General features: G+C 43.8%; 1 protein-coding gene across 1 annotated transcript in view; it reads left to right on the top strand.

Annotated features, from left to right (window-relative positions):
• Positions 1 to 19588, top strand: part of dnah10 (dynein axonemal heavy chain 10) — a 278366-nt gene that overhangs the window by 215420 nt on the left and 43358 nt on the right. The window contains exons 58-66 of the mRNA XM_059994530.1: positions 13 to 194; positions 1686 to 1822; positions 1958 to 2175; positions 3280 to 3501; positions 4244 to 4391; positions 5407 to 5686; positions 6355 to 6584; positions 15521 to 15794; positions 17286 to 17390. Coding sequence (XP_059850513.1) covers positions 13 to 194; positions 1686 to 1822; positions 1958 to 2175; positions 3280 to 3501; positions 4244 to 4391; positions 5407 to 5686; positions 6355 to 6584; positions 15521 to 15794; positions 17286 to 17390 — 1796 coding nt within the window. The remainder of the gene's footprint in view (positions 1 to 12; positions 195 to 1685; positions 1823 to 1957; positions 2176 to 3279; positions 3502 to 4243; positions 4392 to 5406; positions 5687 to 6354; positions 6585 to 15520; positions 15795 to 17285; positions 17391 to 19588) is intronic.

The raw sequence follows: 19588 nt of genomic DNA, 5'->3' as shown, positions 1-19588 counted from the left end.
TAAATTAAAAAGGTCATTTGCAAAGCCTCCCAGACAAGTGCAGACGGTTTGTGAATGTATTCTCGTGATGCGGGGTTACAAAGAGATTAACTGGAAATCTGCCAAAGGCATGATGTCGGAAGCAAACTTCCTCAAGAATCTGATGGAAATGGATTGCGATGCTATTGGGCAGGCTCAGGTCAAAACAGTGAAAGGTAAATTTTCTGCAGAAACTGCAGTAGCTTTGCTGCTCGGGGATCGGGATTATACAGCTTATTGTGCCCTCTGCTGATCTGTCTGACGTGTAGAAGAGCTGTGAGTTAGTGAGACTAGGGACAACTAGAAATCCTGTACCATCAATCTGGCCTGGTAACAATCCATACTCCTTCGAAACTGTCTGAGGATCAAATATTAGTTGACCCAACCTACCTCTGTAGCTTGTGTACTTATCATCTCATTGGGGCACCGCGATAGCGCAGCGGTCAGTGTGACTCTGTTACAGCTCAGGGCATTGCCTTTCAGAGTTCATTTGCCACATCATCTCTCTGTGGAATGCGTGGGTTTTCTCCAGGTGCTTCAGTTTCCTCCCATAGTCCAAAGATGTACCGGTTAGTAGGTTAATTGGTCATTGTAAATTGTCCCTTGATTAGGCTGGGGTTAAATTGGGGATCCCCGGTGGTGCGGCTTGAAGAGTTGGAAGAACCTGTTCTGCATTGTGTCTCCGACTAAATTCTCTGTGTGTGGGGTCTTGCTGGCAAGGCCAGATTACTCACACAACAGCCTGATACAGTTAACAGGCTTGCATGGCTAACTTAATTGGTCATTGAGACTGAAATTTGTTGCTCTGAGTCTGAAATTACAATGCTATGTGTCTGATATGTGTGAGTGAGTATGCAGGAGAGAGGAAAGGGGTATGGTTTGTTGTTTTTGCTTATGTTGTTCTGCTGAATGTTTTGTGCTGGAACATGTGGCGACCCTTGCAGGCTGCCCCTAGCATGTTATTAGGTTTGTTGGATGTTAGTGTGTTTCACTGTATATTTTGTTTATGTGATTAATAAATTAATCTCAATCTAAACACAGGCTAGCTCAGATGAGGGCAACAGAGCAATAAGTGATTACTGCGATTATACTGTATAACAGGCTGACAGCTGCTTCACCAGGAATTTAACTCCAGAATTCAGATCTTAAATTTCCCAAATACAATATGACCTAGTGTATTCTATAGAAACAGAAAAGGTTGCAAATGTTCAGCTGGTAAGGCAGCATCTGTGGAAGGAGAAACAGGTAATGTCTCAGATTGAGAAAGAGAAGTTAGTTTGAGGTTGCATTGGACCGAGGACTATCAGAGGACAAGGTCACAGAAGCCATGGAGATGAAATAGAAACTAAGTCATCAAGTTGAGAGCAGTAGTGGAAGCCTGAGCTATTACGCTTTTCAAACAGTCCAAAAGTTTACATTTTCTCTAATTTCCCTCATTAACCTATCAACTGGTTGACTTCATTTCTAGCTTATCCCGACAGGAACTCTGTTGTCCGCCATCAATACAAGAGATCTAAGCGAGCTCGACACTGGGCCAGAACTAACAGCAAGCTCACTTCAGAGTCTTTCAGATCTTAGATTTTGATTTCACAAATGGAGAACATGGTTAGCCTCTTTGTGGTCTGCCTTCTCAAAAATAATCTGTTTTATGCAAACTCTACCTGTAGGCTTTCTGAAGAACCTGAATACATCGTTTGATGAAATGCAGGCCATCAGCAGAGCGGGTGCTGGGATGTTAAAGTTTGTTGAGGCCGTTATGGGCTACTGCGATGTGGCCAGAGAAATCAAACCAAAGCGAGAAAAGGTATTTCACCTCAGCAAAGTCACTGTACTTTATTGTTTGCTATCGTTCAGATCTTTTGTCTGGCATCATGTTTAATTGTCCCTCCTGCACACGGTCTGTAGAATCTAGTATGGAAGGTCCTTGTTCTTTCTGCAGGTAGCCAGGTTGGAACGTAATTACTATCAGAGCAAGCGTGATCTGGAGAAGATACAGGCGGAACTGGCAGCAATCCAGCAGGAGCTAAACGCACTGAGTAAACGTTACGAGGCTGCGATGAGAGAAAAGCTACAGCTGCAGGAGGAAGCAGAGATCATGGAGCGCCGATTGGTGGCAGCAGACAAGCTCATCTCTGGACTGGGCTCTGAGAACGTGCGGTGAGTTCAGCTCATCAGAGCTGGCAAATGGAAGCTAGTAAATACGCTCATGGAGAGCTTTAAACTTTTATATTTCCTTACTAGTTAGTAAAACAAAATAAAAAATCTGTAACATCAACTGTAGTTGAGCATTTTGTTAGAAACCTCGAAGGAGGTGGTCATGGTAGAACTGACAGTTCTTTGGGAAGACTGGATTGAGGAAGTGTTTGGATATAAGAAAGCCAAATACCAGGAGCTGGTAGAGCAGAGCCAGAGACAGGGTTGGAGAGCATAATGTGAGGTGGGGTGTAGAGGTTTTGCTGGCTGCTCACTCTTTGGCTCGCAAAAGAAAAAGAGCCAGCTGAACCTTCATTGAGGTTGCTGAGTGAACCTCCGGATAGGTATTGATCAAGAAGATGTGACCTGTGGGCCATTGCTGCTGAGATACAAGCCAGGGTCTGATCAACCCTGCCTGGGTTGCCTGAGTGACCCAGAACACCCGATAACCCCAGGGACATCACTGATGATGTTTGCAGCGCATCCTAGAATGCATCTCAGCACCAATGAAGTTTTAAGCAGAGGAAGTTACTGGAAAGCAGTGAGACAAGTAAGCAACAGAAGGGCACAGAGGATAAAGTGCTCAGTGCAGCCTACCTCCACGTCTAACACAAAGCAGAGATGCAGTCGAAACTCCTCATTTATTCATACATCCAGCACCAAACTGAACATCTGTGGATGGTGGGAGTCTGAGGAGCAGAAATTCTGGAATTTCATCAGGTCAAACAGGGAGGATTTCAGGTCAATGAGCTTTAGTTGGGCAGCACTTAAAATGATTTTCAAAAAAGTTAAGTAGAAGACCGTGTTTTGGGAAGTGTGTGAACTAAAGGCAAACCTGATCTTTAGAAGATTCAACAACAACAAAGCTTGAAAGCAGTGAGATAGTGCATTCAAGCAAATACTTACTTTCCAATTCAAACAGAAATTCATGTGTGAGTTTTGTTTTAGAATGGATTATAATTTGTTGTTTAGACTCATCTGTAATATTTCACCAAGTGTGGTGTTTAGAAATCTCACTGCAGTGTAAGAGCACTAAAGTTGGCATTCACCTTAAATTGTTCCAAACAGCTGGGCAAAGGACTTGGAGGATCTAAAAGTGCGAAGAGTGAAATTACTTGGAGACTGCCTGATTTGTGCTGCTTTTCTGAGTTACGAGGGAGCCTTCAGCTCAGAGTTCCGCCACGAAATGATTTATGTTAAATGGCAGGATGATATACTGCAGCGTGAAATTCCACTGAGTCAACCATTTCGTCTGGAAAACATTCTTACGGATGAGGTTGAAATCAGCAGGTCTGTCTCATCATGGTTCAGTTATTACTTAGACATAATGTACGTCTGCTATCTCACTTGTATCTGATAAACTGATTGTGGCCCACTTTCACTCTCCGATTATGGTTTGGTAATAAAGATTCGAACACTTGCTGTTCTGTAGCATTACGATCAGTCTGGAACATTTGTACCAGTTAAGTACAAACGTTATGTGATATTGCACCACCTCAGAACTAGACTCATAACCACACTAAGCACAGCAGGAGCTGCAAGCTTAACGCTTTAAAGACAAACTGACTCAGCTCCTCCATCTGCTTGAATTCAGAGGAACAGTGGGAGCCGGCGTAATTTTAAGGTGATTGGAGGAAAGTATAGAGAGGATGTCGGAGGTCTTTACACACAAAGTGTTCAATATATGGAACATCACGGTCCAAAGGGCCTGTACTGTGCTGTAGTGCTCCATGTTCTGCTCCATGATCAATCTAACCCTTCCTTCCTACACAGCCCATAAAAAAAACTACCTCTGACATCTCCCCTAAACTTTCCTCCACTTACCTTAAATGGACATCCTCTGGCATTGAATATTGCCTCCTGGGAAAAAGGTTGTGGCTGTCCATTCTCATAATGGTGTATATTTCCATCAAGCCTCCTCTCATCCTCCTTTGCTCCAAAGAGAAAAGCCTAGCTTGCTGAACCTAACTTGAGGGGCTGCCTCGTGATTATTTTCAGACTAGAGGTTTATAGTTTTTCTTCTTGGATTCAGGTGGGGCTCAGAAGGTCTACCTCCTGATGAGCTCTCTGTTCAGAACGGCATCCTCACTACGCAGGCCAGTCGCTTCCCGCTCTGCATCGATCCTCAGCAACAAGCCTTGAAGTGGATCAAGAGGAAGGAAGCAAAGACCAATCTGAAGGTAAAGTTGTGCCTTCTCTGCAAATGCCTTTGTGCATGGTATTAGTACCAGTGCCTGTCTGAGATGTTTGAGGAGTTCAAATATCTTTGGGTCTGGTGTATGCAGAAAGCTTGGTTATCGGCACATGCTGGCTAATCAGATACTCCAATCCCTCCATTGTTATGCTGGGCAGTCTATTAGTACAGTCCCTCTCTCAGCCTTGGAACTCCCCTGCTATCATCCCAGAGTCAGACTCTCCTGGAGTCTGCCCCTGCTGTTGTTTCCTCTCCCAAAGGAGATTTATTCAGTGCTACAAGATCACATTAGTACAATATTACTATACTTCATCATTCACATTATTTATAGTTTTAAATTATTACACCGTCATCTTTATCTAAAGTGCACTCAAACCCCTAGGTTGTTCACAGGTCCTGCAGTTACACTATTGTGCACATAGAGACCATGTGCTCCTTCTCCAGAGACACCCAGGCATGGACTACCCCAGAAAATGGGGTTACGTTGTTATCCAGAGTGTGTCCATCTTTATCCAAAGTGCATTCAAAACTGTCCCCCCATCCTGGAAAAAAGACAGTTTCTGTCCACTTTATCAATGTCTCTCATAATTATTATCATTTCCTTAAGGTTGCTCCTCATCCTCTTACGTTCTAAGGAATAAAGATGTAGCCTAACCAACCTCTCCTTTTAACTGAGGCCCACTAGTCCTAGCAATATCATCCTAAATCTTTTCTGCACTTTTTCCCATGTCTTTCCTATGACAGAGTGACCAAAGTTGTACACAGTACTCCAAGTGTGTCTTCACCGTACAACTGCAACATAATGTCCCAATTCCTGTACTCGTGATGAAAGCCAGTGTGGCTCATTATTTAAATGTCACCTTGTTTTGATATCTTTTTTTTAAATGTTATTTTATTTTATTTATTTATTTTTATTATTTTTTTTGATATCTTTGGATTCCTCTGACTTTGTTCTTTTTAAAAATGGCACTATAGAAATAAATTGTCTGATCCTTTTTCAGATCTCTTCATTTAATGATCCTGATTTCCTAAAGCAATTGGAGATGGCTATTAAGTATGGATTTCCCTTCCTATTCCATGATGTGGATGAGTATATCGATCCAGTGATTGATAACGTCCTCGAAAAGAACATTGAAGGACAACAAGGGCGTTATTACATTAGGCTCGGAGACAAGGAGGTTGACTATGATCCTAACTTCAAAATGTATCTCAATACCAAGCTTGCAAACCCCAAATACCAGCCTTCAGTTTTTGGAAAAGCCATGGTGATAAACTACACTGGTAATTTCTCACATACTCTGGATCACCCCACAAATCCACTTCATGACACCCCTACTGTAAGTTTTAGGAATCTTGTCACTAAGGAGACAATGACTCCTTAGACCAGGGGTTCCCAATTTGGGGTCCATGGACCCCTTGGTTAATGGGAGTCCATGGCATTAAAAAAGTTGGAAACTCCTAGCAAAGACAAATCTTTATTCCCTCAGGTGACATAAAGTCAATGGCATGTTTAAAGAATACTGGTGTTTAAAAGATGGTTCCTGTGATATTGGCATTGCTGGAGGATCTGGTATTTTATTTGCTGCCATTATTGACTTTGAGAGGTTGTGGTGTGCCACAGTAGTCCAGGTATTGAAGGTGTTCTCACAGTTGTGGTTGGGTTCAGGAGACAGGGATTTGTGTTTGAGTCAGAGTGGAGTGTCCTTGGTGGTTTGTTAGATCGTGATAGACATGGGTCCTAGTGATCACCAAGGTCCAATGTTTATTCCATTTTCTGGTGCATTTTATGCATACTGCTGTGCATAAAATGCTGTCATTGTGGTCTCAGAGACATGGAGAGATGCACAGCTTTGATCCATTCTTATCTCTTCCTGCCCTTGATGACCTACTATGGCTGCCACTGCCTAGTTTATGAAGAATGGAGATTGATCCTGGACTTCTTTCTGCAGTGACGTTAAGTGGCCTGGAGGACCAGTTACTGAGTGTAATTGTGGCATATGAGCGGAAAGAACTGGAGGAGCAGAGGGAGCGTTTGATCAAGGAAACCAGTGAAAACAAGAAACTGCTAAAGGATCTTGAGGATTCTCTTCTTCGTGAATTGGCAACTTCCACCGGGAACATGCTAGATAATGTTGAACTTGTCGAAACTCTAGAAGAGACTAAGACCAAAGCTACTGAGGTAAGTTCAACATTACACTGATTGCAGTCTCTCACAATGAACTCAGTCCGTCACACTGATCTCGGTCCATCACTCCAAACTCAGTTCATCACACCACGCTAAGTCCGTTACACCGAGCTCAGTCCGTCGTGCTGGTCTCAGTCCATCACAGCGCAGTTCATCACACCGAGCTCTATCCGTTATTGCTCAGTCTGTCACACTGAGCTCAGTACATTACAGCTCAATCCATCACTCTAAACTCAGTCTGTTACAGTTCAGTTTAAAACTATGAGAGGACCAGATGAAGTGAATGGTAAGAATCTTTTCTGCAAAGTAGGGGAGTCCAAAACTAGGAGGAACTCAGCAGGCCAGGCAGCATCGTGGGGGGTCTATGAACAGCATCAGAACGTATGTGTCTTTTTTATCCAGGTGGGTTAGGGCCAGGTGGAGGGTGGTGGCAATGGTGTCATCTTTTGAGCAGTTGGGACGGTTCGCAAACTGCAGAGGGTCCAGTGAGGGGGTTAGCAGGGTCCTGATATGCCTCATGATGAGCCTCTCGAAACACTTCATGATGGTGGATGTAAGTGCAACAGGACCATAGTCGTTTAGGCAGGACACTGAAGACTTCTTCTGCTCGATGGTGGCAGCCTTGAAGCACGTTGGAACGATGGCGCTGCTCAGGGAGATGTTGAAGATGTCAGTGAGAACATCTGCTAGCTGGTCTGCACATCCTCTGAGCACTCTAACAGGGATGTTGTCTGGTCCAGCAGCCTTCCGTGGGTTGACCCTGCACAGGGTTCTTCTCACACCGGCCACGGTGAGACACAGCACCCGGTCATTTGTAGGAGGGGTGGACTTCCTCGCCGCCACATCATTTTCTGCCGCAAATTGGGCGTAGAAGTTGTTCAGCGCAACTGGGAGGGAGGCATCACCTGCACAGCCAGGTGATGTTGTCCTGTAATTGGTGATGTCCTGGATGCCCTTCCACATACGCCGTGTGTCACTGCTGTCCTGGAAGTAACTGTGGATTAGCTGGGCGTGTGCACGCTTTGCCCCTCTGATGGCTCGGGACAGTTTGGCCCTCACTGTTGTTGGAGCTGCCTTGTCGCCTGCTCTGAAGGTGGAGTTGCGGGACCTCAGCAGCGCACGCACCTCTGCGGTCATCCATGGCTTCTGGTTGGCATGTACAGTGATGGTCTTGGACAGAGTAACATCATCAATGCACTCGCTGATGCAGCTGGTCACTGATACCGTGTACTCCTCTAAGTTGGTAGAGTCGCCATCGGTTGCAGCCTCCCTGAACATCTGCCAGTCAGTGTTCTCAAAGCAGTCTTGAAGAGCAAAGATGGCTCCTGCTGGCCAGGTTTTCACCTGCTTCTGAACTGGTCTGGAGCGCCTGAACTGGTCTGTTTGCTGGGATTAGCATAACTGAAATGTGGTCTGAGTAACCGAGGTGGGGGCGGGGCTCTGCTCGGTACGCGTCGGGGATGTTTGTGTAAACCAGTTCCAACGCGTTCTCCCCCCCTTGTTGCAAAGTCCACATACTGATGGAATTTGAGCACTGACTTAAGGTTCACGTGGTTAAAATCACCGGCGACAATAAACAGTCCATCAGGGTGTGCGTTCTGTAGTTTGCTAATAGCCCCATACAGTTCACAGAGTGCCCCCTTAGCATTAGCGCTGGGGGGAATGTAGACACCGAATATAAGGACAGAGCTTATTCTGGCAGGCAGAGCATAGATGCTCGGTAAAGTGATCTCCCAATCTATGTTGGCACTCAGGAGGCCACATCTGGAGCTCTGGACATAGTAAATTACCCCAACAGACTCACAGATGAAGTGTTGCCTCTCCTAGAAGGACTGTTTAGGGCCCTGGATGGTAGTGAGGTGAGAGAGGTGTAGGGGCAGGTGTAGCACTTGTTCCACCTGCAAAGATAAGTGCCAGGAGGGAGATCAGTGGGGAGGGACAAATGGACAAGGGAGTCACCTAGGGACTGACCCCCTGTGGAAGGTAGATTGTGGGGGAAGGAAATATATGCTTGGTGGTGAAATCCTGTTGAAGGTGGTGGAAATTTTGGAGAATAATGTGTTGGACATGGAGGCTGGTGGGGTAGTAGCTGAGGACAAGGAACCCGATCCCTGAAAGGGTGGTGGGATGATGGGGAGAGAGCAGATCTGCGTGAAATGGAAGAGATGCAGTTCAGAGCAGCGTTGGTGGTGGAGGAAGGGAAGCCCCTTTCTTTGAAAAATAAGGACATCTCCTTTGTTCTGGTGCTTCATCCTGAGAGCAGATGCAGAGGAGATGGAGGAATTGAGAAAAGGGAGGCATAGGTTTAAGGTGAGAGGGATAAGATTTTAAAGGGACCTTTTCACACAGAAGGTGGTGAGTATATGGAATGAGCTGCCTGCAGAGATGGTTGAGGCAGATATAATAGTATTATTTAAGAAGCACTTGGATAAGTCCATGGGGTTTGGGGCTTGGAAGGATAAGTTCCAAACACAGGAAATTAGGACTGGCTGTGTGGGCATGGTGGTTGCATGGACTGGTTGGGCCAAAAGGCTTGTATCATACTGTATTGTTCTATGACTCCATTTGCAAGTTTACTGGTGTTCTGCCGAAGTATGATGATTCATCTTAGTGAGTGAAGTTGCACCTTTTTGGTGTAAACCAGTTTTTCTCTCAGTACAACGGTAACGTCACTGCATGAATTTCAGAAAATATCATCCATGGCCAAGACTGAGGTAAAACACAGAAACTACTAGAAACACTCATTTGGCTCTGGGGTCCTGCTCCAGTAGAAGACTGAAAGGATAGTTTAACGATTTCAGATAGTTGTTCCATTTACAGTTGCCTGTTTGTATGGCATGCTTATTTTAATGAGTTCCTTCAAGATTCGATTCAAACACGAGTAGTCATCTCCATTGATAGAGGACTGGCTCAATGGACCAGTGGGATAGTCCCAATGTGATATTAATTTCTGAATGCCCACTCCATAAGGCAGTGAAATTGCCTGTCTGCTTCACTGTTACTATTTACCACAGCTCTGATCCCTGCATTTTCAGATACAGTCTTAGTCATAAAATCGTACATTACAGAATCAGGCCCTTCAGCCCATCTAGTCCATGCTGAGCTATTTAAACTGCCTTCTCCCATTGACCTACACCAGGATCATAGCCCTCCATACCCCTACCATCCATGTAACCATCTAAATTTTTCTTAAATGTTGAAATCGAGCTCGCATGCACTACTTGGCAGCTCATTCCACACTCACGACTCTGAGTGAAGAAGTTTCCCTTCATGTACCGCTTAAACTTTTCTCCTTTCACCCTTAACCTATGACCTCTAGTTGTAGTCCCACCTAACCTCAGTGGAAAAAGCCTGCTTGCATTTACCCCATCTACCCCATCGGGAAGCGGCCTGGTGGAGGGAAGCGCCTGGTGTGAAAAGTGCTAGTCTTTGGCTCAAGAGTCTTCGGTGAGGAGGCTGAGGGAGGAGACTACGCCAGGTACAATTGGAGAGGGTGAAAACATGACTGCTAAGCTGATTCAGTGTGCTATGTGCATGATGTGGGAGGTCAGGGACACCGATGGTGCCCCCGGCTGCTACAGATGTGGAAAGTGTGTCCAGATTCAGCTTCTGAAGGAGCATGTTGCAGCACTGAAGAAAGAACTGGATGACCTCAGGTTTATCCGCGAAAACGAGAGTTTTCTGGACAGGACCTACAGTGAGGTCGTTACACCGAGGATACCGGAAGAGAGAAAGGGGGGCGACGATGAGGAAGGAAAGGATGCTTGAAGTACAGGTGACCCCAGGGGATGTACCTCTCGTAAACAGGTTCACCCTCTTAGAAGCTGTCAGGACAGAACATACTGCCAGTCTGAGAGGCGGTCAAGTCTGTGAGCCGAAAATTGGTGCAGAAGCAGAGCCGAGGAGTCAGACATCAGGAAGAGCTGTGGTCGCAGGGGACTCCATAGTGAGAAGTACGGAAAGGGGTTTCAGCGGCAACAGGCAAGATTTAAGGATGGTGTGTTGCCTCCCTGGTGCTAGGATCCAGGACATCATGGACCAATTGCAGGGAATCCTCAAGGGTGAAGGTGAACAGCCGGAAGTGGTAGTGCATGCCGGCACAAATGACATCGGGAAGAAGAGGAAGGACATTCTGCAGCGGGACTTCAGAGAGCTCGGAAGAAGGCTGAAAAGCAGGATTTCCAGGGTGGTTATCTCTGGTTTGCTTCCAGTTCCTTGTGCTGGAGGGGGCAGGAACAGGGAGATAATGGATCTGAATGTGTGGCTGAGGCACTGGTGCAGGAAGCAAGGATTTACATTTTTGGACCATTGGGATCTGTTTTGGGGGTAGGAATGAATTGTACAAAAGGGACGGTTTGCACCTTAATAGGTGGGGGGACCAGCATTCTGGCAGACAGGTTTGCCACTGCAACACGGATGTGTTTAAACTAAGTCGTGGGGGGGAGGGGATGAACTGGAAATATAAGGATAGAGTTAAAGGGAAAGTGAAAATAAGTTAAAAAGGACAACAGAATCAATGGAGTAGAAAGCTCAAGAAGAGATCATACAGTATGGCCAAGTGAAATAGGAATTGATATGAAAGGAGTGGGGAGTAACGAATTAAAAGTATTATATATGATTGCATGAAGTATAAGGAATAAAGTAGATGAGCTTGAGGCTCAGTTGAAAATTGGCAAGTACGATGTTGTGGGAATAACAGAGACATGGCTTCAAGTGGACAGGGCCTGGGAAATGAATATTCAAGGATATACATCTTATCGAAAGGACAGACTGACTGGCAAAGGGGGTGGGGTTGCTCTGTTGGTGAGGAATGATATTCAGTCCCTCGCGAGGGGGGACATAGAATCAGGGGATGTAGAGTCAGTATGGATAGAACTGAGAAATTCTAAGGGTAGAAAGACCCTAATGGGAGTTATCTACAGGCCCCCAAACAGCAGTCTGGATGTAGGGTGTAAGTTGAATGAACAGTTAAAATTAGCATGTTGTAAAGGTAATGATACAGTTGTCATGGGGGATTTCAACATGCAGGTAGACTGGGAGAATCAGAATGGTACTGGACCCCAAGAAAGGGAGTTTGTGGAGTACCTCCGAGATGGATTCTTAGAACAGCTTGTACTGGAGCCTACCAGGGAGAAGGCAATTCTAGATTTAGTGTTGTGCAATGAACCGGATTTGATCAGGGACCTCGAGGTAAAGGAACCATTAGGAGATAGTGACTATAATATGATATGTTTTAACCTACAATTTGAGAAGGAGAAGGGAAAATCGAATGTGTCAGTATTACAGTTGAACAAAGGGAACTATGGAGCTATGAGGGAGGAGCTGGCCAAAGTTTAATGGAACAATATCCTAGCAGGGAAGACAGTAGAACAACAATGGCAGGTATTTCTGGGAATAATGCAGAAGGTGCAGAATCGGTTCATTCCAAAGAGGAAGAAAGATCCTAAGGGGAGTAAGGGGCGGCCGTGGCTGACGAGGGAAGTAAAGGGCAAAATAAAAATAAAAGAGAAGTATAACATAGCAAAGATGAGCGGGAAACCGGAGGACTGGGAAGCTTTTAAAGAGCAACAGAAGATAACAAAAAAGGCAATATGCCAAGAAAAAATGAGGTACAAAGATAAACTAGCCAAGAATGTAAAGGAGGATAGTAAAAGCTTCTTTAGGTATGTGAATAGCAAAAAAATAGTTAAGACCAAAATTGGGCCATTGAAGACAGAAACGGGTGAATTTATTATGGGGAAGAAGGAAATGGCAGACGAGTTGAACAGGTACTTTGGATCTGTCTTCACTAGGGAAGACACAAACAATCTCCCAGATGTAATAGTGGCCAAAGGAACTAGGGTAAAGGATGAACTGAAGGAAGTTTATATTAGGCAAGAAACGGTGTTGGATAGACTGTTGAGTCTGAAGGCTGATAAGTCCCCGGGACCTGATGGTCTGCATCCCAGGGTACCTAAAGAGGTGGCTCTAGAAATTGTGGATGCATTGGTAATCATTTTCCAATGTCCTATAGATTCAGGAACAGTTCCTGCTGTTTGGAGGATGGCTAATGTTGTCCCACTTTTCAAGAAAGGAGGGAGAGAGAAAACAGGGAATTATAGACTGGTTAGCCTGGCATCAGTGGTGGGAAAGATGCTGGAGTCAATTATAAAAGAGGAAATTACGACACATTTGGATAGCAGTAGAAGGATCAGTCCGAGTCAGCATGGATTTATGAAGGGAAAATCATGCTTGACTAATCTTCTGGAGTTTTTTGAGGATGTAACTATGAAAATGGACAAGGGAGAGCCAGTGGATGTAGTGTACCTGGATTTCCAGAAAGCTTTTGATAAAGTCCCACATAGGAGATTAGTGGGCAAAATTAGGGCACATGGTATTGGGGGTAAAGTACTGACATGGATTGAAAATTGGCTGGCTGGCTGGCTGACAGGAAACAAAGAGTAGCGATTAACGGGTCCCTTTCGGAATGGCAGGCTGTGACCAGTGGGGTACCGCAAGGTTCGGTGCTGGGACCACAGCTGTTTACAATATACATTAATGATTTAGATGAAGGGATTAAAAGTAACATTAGCAAATTTGCTGATGACACAAAGATGCAGTTTAATGTGGATAAATGTGAGGTTATCCACTTTGGTGGCAAGAACAGGAAGGCAGATTACTATCTAAATGGAGTCGAGTTAGGAAAAGGGGAAGTACAACGAGATCTAGGTGTTCTTGTACATCAGTTAATGAAAGCAAGCATGCAGGTACAGCAGGCAGTGAAGAAAGCTAATGGCATGCTGGCCTTTATAACAAGAGGAATTGAGTATAGGAGTAAAGAGGTCCTTCTGCAGCTGTACAGGGCCCTGGTGAGACCCCACCTGGAGTATTGTGTGCAGTTTTGGTCTCCAAGTTTGAGGAAGGACATTCTTGCTATTGAGGGAGTACAGCGTAGGTTCACAAGGTTAATTCCTGGAATGGCGGGACTGTCATATGTTGAAAGATTGGAGCGACTGGGCTTGTATACACTGGAATTTAGAAGGATGAGAGGGGATCTGATTGAAACATATAAGATTATTAAGGGATTGGACACGCTGGAGGCAGGAAGCATGTTCCCGCTGATGGGTGAGTCCATAACTAGAAGCCACAGTTTAAGAATAAGGTGCAGACCATTTAGAACAGAGATGCTGAAAAACTTTTTCACCCAGAGAGTGATGGATATGTGGAATGCTCTGCTGCAGAAGGCTGTGGAGGCCAAGTCTCTGGATGCATTCAAGAGAAGGTTAGATCGAGCTTTTATAGATAGCGGGGTCAAGGGATATGGGGAGAGGGCAGGAACGGGGTACTGATTGTGTATGATCAGTGTTACGTATTCAGGCAACAATAAATATATGAGTTCGGCAAGGGTTTTTATAACAAACAACACTTTTATTAAACACTGAAAACAAACCCCCCCAAAAGTAAACAAACACTAACGTAACCGGAAACAGCTGCTTTGCGGCAGCTTAAACAGTTCTTAAAGCGATGTTGCAAAAGTAGTTCTTTAAAGTAGTATTGCCAAAAGTTTGAAATGCTCACAGTCCATTTAAAAGGAGAGACTTTATAAGGCAATTTAAACTCTCTTTCACGTTGTTTTGCTTCGATCCCCGATGTCGAACTTTTCCCATGAAGATTTTACAAAACGAAACAGCTTAAAGGCACTGACCTTTCCTTTATCACACTGTCCTCAATCTTCTGCTATCCCGCAGAGATTAACACGAGAACAGTCAACAAATTCCTTCCAAATAAGGATTAAATAAAGTCAAACCCGTTTCACCGTCGTAAATCGATTCTCCTCGATCTTTAACTCCCAAACTCCCATCTTCACTCTCCACTGATTCTCAAACTAGCAGTATTGTAAAGGACCTGCTGGCAATGACCTTTTAAACTTTAGGCATTAGATAAAACTTCATCTTTCAACTAAACTGCGTCATCACATTAAATCACGCAGCAGCTTGAAGTCAACTTGGCAAATCCAGCCACGAACTGCCCCTCCTCACAGGGTGGGGTCTTCCTTTTATAACCTGTAAAAAAAACCTGTCACATGATCTCTACTGGTGGGAAAATGACATCACTCCACCATCACAAGACCATTACCTCAAGTCCAGTATAGCTTCAACCCCAGTCACGTGACAAGGGTACCACTGTCATATGTCACGAGTATGTAACATCAGCCATGATCTTAGTGAATGGTGGTGCTGGCTAGAAGGGCTGAATGGCCTACTCCTGCACCTACTGTCTATTGTCTATATCCCTCATAACTTTATATACCACTATCAAATCTCCTCTCAATCTCCTACATTCTACAGAGTGGTCCTAACCTATTCAATTTCTCCTTATAACTCAGGTTCTCCAGACCCGGCAACATATTTGTAAAGTTTCTCTGTACTCTTTCAACCTTAATAACACATTTCCAGTAGGTATGTGACCAAAACTGCACACAATACTCCAAATTAAACCTCACCAATATGTTTTACAACTTCAACATAACATCCCATCTCCTACATCCATACTTTGATTTATGAAGACCAATTTGCCAAAGCTTTCTTTATGACCCTGTCTACCTGTGATGCCATCTTCAATGAATTATGGACCTGTATTCCCTGATCCCTTTGTTCTACAGCTCACTGTATCTTGCTAGACAAAAAATAAATCCTGGAGGAATGAGGTTACTGAAACTTCCAATTAATGAACCAGCATTGTGGGAGTGAGTTCATTGTTCCACAGTGCAGTTTCTCCACATACTTCTGTGCTTTCCAGATTCGTGAGCAATGTGGCTGTCTCTATTATTAAGGTATATGATTATAAATACTGGACTGAGAAAAGAGCAAACAATGAAGAAACAGGAGCAGATTATGCCAGACTATACAAACCCAAATCCTTCCTAAACATAAACTCATTCTTAACGGCAGGTGTCAGAAAAGCTAAACCTGGCTGAAAAGACTGCAGTCGATATAGACAAACTGAGAGATGGCTATCGACCAGCTGCCAAACGAGGGGCAATTTTGTTTTTTGTTTTGTCGGAGATGGCGCTGGTTAACAACATGTACCAGTATTCTTTGTCATCTTTCCTGGAGGTCTTTGACTTATCTCTCCGCAAATCTCTGCCTGACTCTATACTTCAAAAGCGATTGCGGAACATCATGAACGCATTGACTCTTAACGTGTACAATTATGGCTGCACAGGTCAGTGTTACAAATGCTGCTACAGTTTTGTCAATCAAAATGCAATATTAAAATGTTCATCTTTCTGAAATGTTTTGAAGGTGACTTGTATGTTGAATTACAATTGTTGCATAAATATTACATTTATCCTGCTTTGAATGTCATTGGTGCAACTGAGTCTCAACTGCAGCACTTTATTCAAGCCCCACAGTAGAAAGCTAAGAATCTAGACTGAAGGAGCCATGGTATCAGCTTAGGGTGAAACCAGGTGCCTGTGTGCCCAGTTAGTAGATGTAAATGATCCCAGGGAGTGACATGGTGAAAGAGCAGGAAACCCTCCCCTGTCAATTGATGCTCATCAATCAACATCACTAAAAAATAGAATTTGATTGAGAGTTTTGAAGAGGTGGCCAAGAGGATTGATGAGTGCAGGGCTGTCTGTCTACATATCTTCAGTCAGGCTGCTGACAAGGTCCCACATGGTAGGCTGGTCACATGGGATCCAAGATAAACTATCTAACAGGATACAAATTGGTTTGATTGAAGGAAAACAGGATAGTAGTACAGCAACACACACAAAATGCAGGAGGAACTCAGCAGGCCAGGCAGCATCTATGGAAAAAAGTGCAGTTGATGTTTCAGGCTGAGACCCTTCGGTTGGTAGTAGTAGAGCATTGATTTTTAGCTTGAAGGCCTGTGTGGCCATGTGAAGAAAGCTGGAGAATGGGATTGAGAGGGAGAATAAATCAGACGTGAATCAAATGTTTCAATGGAGCAGATGAAAAAGATGGGCTGAATGGTCTATTTCTGCCCTGGTGTCTCATGGACCAGTGGTGTGCCACAGTGATCAGTGCTGTGTCCACTGTCGTTCATCGAATACATTAATCTGGTAATTGGTTTATTATTGTCACATGTACTGAGATACAATAAAATGCTTTTATTTGCATTCCTTTCAGAGAGGTGAGTTTTTTATGTACATTGAGGTAATGCCAAAGGAATTACAGAATATAGTGTTACACTTACAGAGAAAGTGTACGTACACAAATAAGGTGCAAGGGCTGTGCCAAACTTGACTAAGAGATCAAGAGTTCATCTTTACAAAATGTCTGTTCAATATACTTGTAGTGTACTGGCATGTGATCTCCGCCCAGTAGAAGGGATAGGTGAGAGAATGCTTGGGTAGGAAGAGTCTTTGATTATGTTGACTGCTGAAGGAAATGTATTAGGATAAACTAATTGGCCTGGAAACTAATCCTGAAAACTTATATTTCAACATTTATTAGCATCAATGGTCCAGCTCACTTGGCAAAGTCATAAATAGTGAGAATGTATTGTTTATTAGGGAGGATGGACTTAAGGCCAACTTTGGATTACCAAAGGTGATCTGCCTCTCTGATTTTCTATAGTTGACCCCTGGTGACTCTCAGTTGAAAAGTGATTATCTTCTGCAGAATTGAGATTTTTCACCTTATATTGATGCAATGATATTTAACATTTCTCTTGCCTCTCCAGGTTTGTTTGAGAAGCATAAGTTGCTTTTCTCATTCAACATGACGATAAAGCTTGAGCAGGCTGTACAGAGGGTCCCTCAGGAAGAGCTGGAATTTTTCCTAAAAGGTACTGTATGTTCCTGGCAGGGGATGGTGCATATCCAAGGGCTAAGGAGTTAAATTTTATAATCCACAAATTATCTACACATTCTAATAAAGTGAAAAACAGCAAACTGAAGATTTGGTTCAGATATTTCCACTTTGCTCCAGATCTTAGTGATGTTATAGATAAGTACAGCACAGAAAGGGACAATCTGGCCCATCTAATACATACCAAAACCATTTAAACTACTCCTATCAACTTACACCAGGACTATAGCCCTCCATATATCTACTATCCATGTCCTGATCCAAACCTCTCTTAAACATTGAAATTGACCTTGAATGCACTATTTGTTCTGGCAGCTCATTCCACAGCTTATGACCTTCTGAGTGAAGAAGTTTCCCCTCATATTTCCCTTAAACTTCTCACCTTTCATCCTTACCCCATGACCTCTGGTTGTAGTCTCACTCATCACCACTCTCTATGAATTCTGGGCCTGTATTCCCAGATCCCTTTGTTCTACCACACTTCTCAGTGCCCTACTGTTGGCTATGTACGACTTACCCTGGCTGGTCCTACTGAAGTGCAAAACCTCACACTTGTCTACATTAAATTCCATTTGCTATTTTTCAACCCATTTTTTTCCACTGATGCAGATCCCTCTGCAAGCCATGGTAGCCTTTCTTACTGTCCACTACACCCCCAATCTTGGTGTCATCCGCAAATTTGCTTATTCTGTTAACCACACTATCATCCAGATTATTGATATAGACGATAGACAACAAAGGACCCAGCACCAATCCCTGAGACACACCCTAGTCACAGGCCTCCAGTCAGAGCTTCTCCCACAAAGCCAATGTCTAATCCAATTTACTACCTCACCTTGAATGTCAAGCGACTGAACCTTCTTGACCAGCCTCTCATGCAAGACCTTTACAAATGCCTTACTGAAGTTCATATAGACAACGTCCACTGCCTTACATTCATCCACTTTCCTGGTAGCATCCTTGAAAAACTCTATAAGATTGGTTAGACATGACCTACCATGCACAAAGCCATTCTGACTATTCCTGATCAGTCCCTGTCTATCCAAACACTCATATATCCGGTTCCTTAGAATACCTTCCAATAACTTTCCTCACAACTGATGTTCTGGCCTATAATTTCCTGGTTTATGTCTAGAGCCTTTTTTATACAACAGGACAACACTGGCTATCCTCCAATCCTCTGGTATCTTCCTTGTCGCTAAGAATGATTTAAATAGCTCTGCTAGGGCCTCAACCATTTCTGCAGTTGCCTCCCTTAGGTTCTAAGAGAACACCTTGTCAGGCCCTGGAGATTTATCCACCCTGATTTGCCTCTGGGTAGCAAACACTTCCTCCTCTGTACAGGGTTCATAAAGTTGATGCCACTTTGCCTCACTTCTATAGACTCTGTGTCTGTCTCCTGAGTAAATACAGATGCAAAGATTCATTTAAGATCTCTCCCATCTGTTTAAGGTGCACACATGGATTACTATTCTGGTCTTTCAGAGGACAAATTTTGTCCCTTGCCATTGTTTTGCTCTTAATGTATCTATGGAATCCCTTAGAATTCTCCTTCATCTTGTCTGCTGGAGCAACTTCATGCCTTCTTTTAGCCCTCCTGATTATTTCTTAAGTGTTCTCTTGCATTTCTTATACTCTAAGCACCTCATTTGTTCCTACCTACTAATACCTGCTATGTACCTATTTTTCCCTTAACCAGGACCTCAGTATCTCTTGAAAATCACTGTTCCCTACATTTGTTATCTTTACCTTTTATTCTGACAGAGACATACAAGCTTTGTACTCTTAAAATTTCATTTTTGAAGACCTGCCACTTACCAAATACATCTTTGCCAGAAAACAGCCTGTCCCAATCCACACTTGCCAGATCATTTCTGATACCATCAAAATTGGCCTTTCTCCAATTTAGAATCTCAACTCACGGACCAGATCTATCTTTTTATGTTCTTACTTTGAAACTGATGACATTGTGGTCACTGGATGTGAAGTGTTCCTCTACACAAACTCCTGTCACCTGCCCTGTCTCATTCCCTAATACCAGATCCAGTATTGCATTGTTTGGACCTCTACATATGGATGAAGGAAACTTTCCTGAACAGATTTGATGAACTCTATCCCATCTAGTCCTTTTACAGTATGGGATTCCCAGTCAATATGTGGAAAGTTAAAATCACC

The sequence above is a fragment of the Hypanus sabinus genome, chromosome 18 (assembly GCF_030144855.1).
Source record: "Hypanus sabinus isolate sHypSab1 chromosome 18, sHypSab1.hap1, whole genome shotgun sequence".
Lineage (NCBI taxonomy): Eukaryota > Metazoa > Chordata > Chondrichthyes > Myliobatiformes > Dasyatidae > Hypanus > Hypanus sabinus.
Note: the sequence above shows the minus strand (reverse complement) of the source record. Positions and strands in the feature narration are given on the sequence as shown.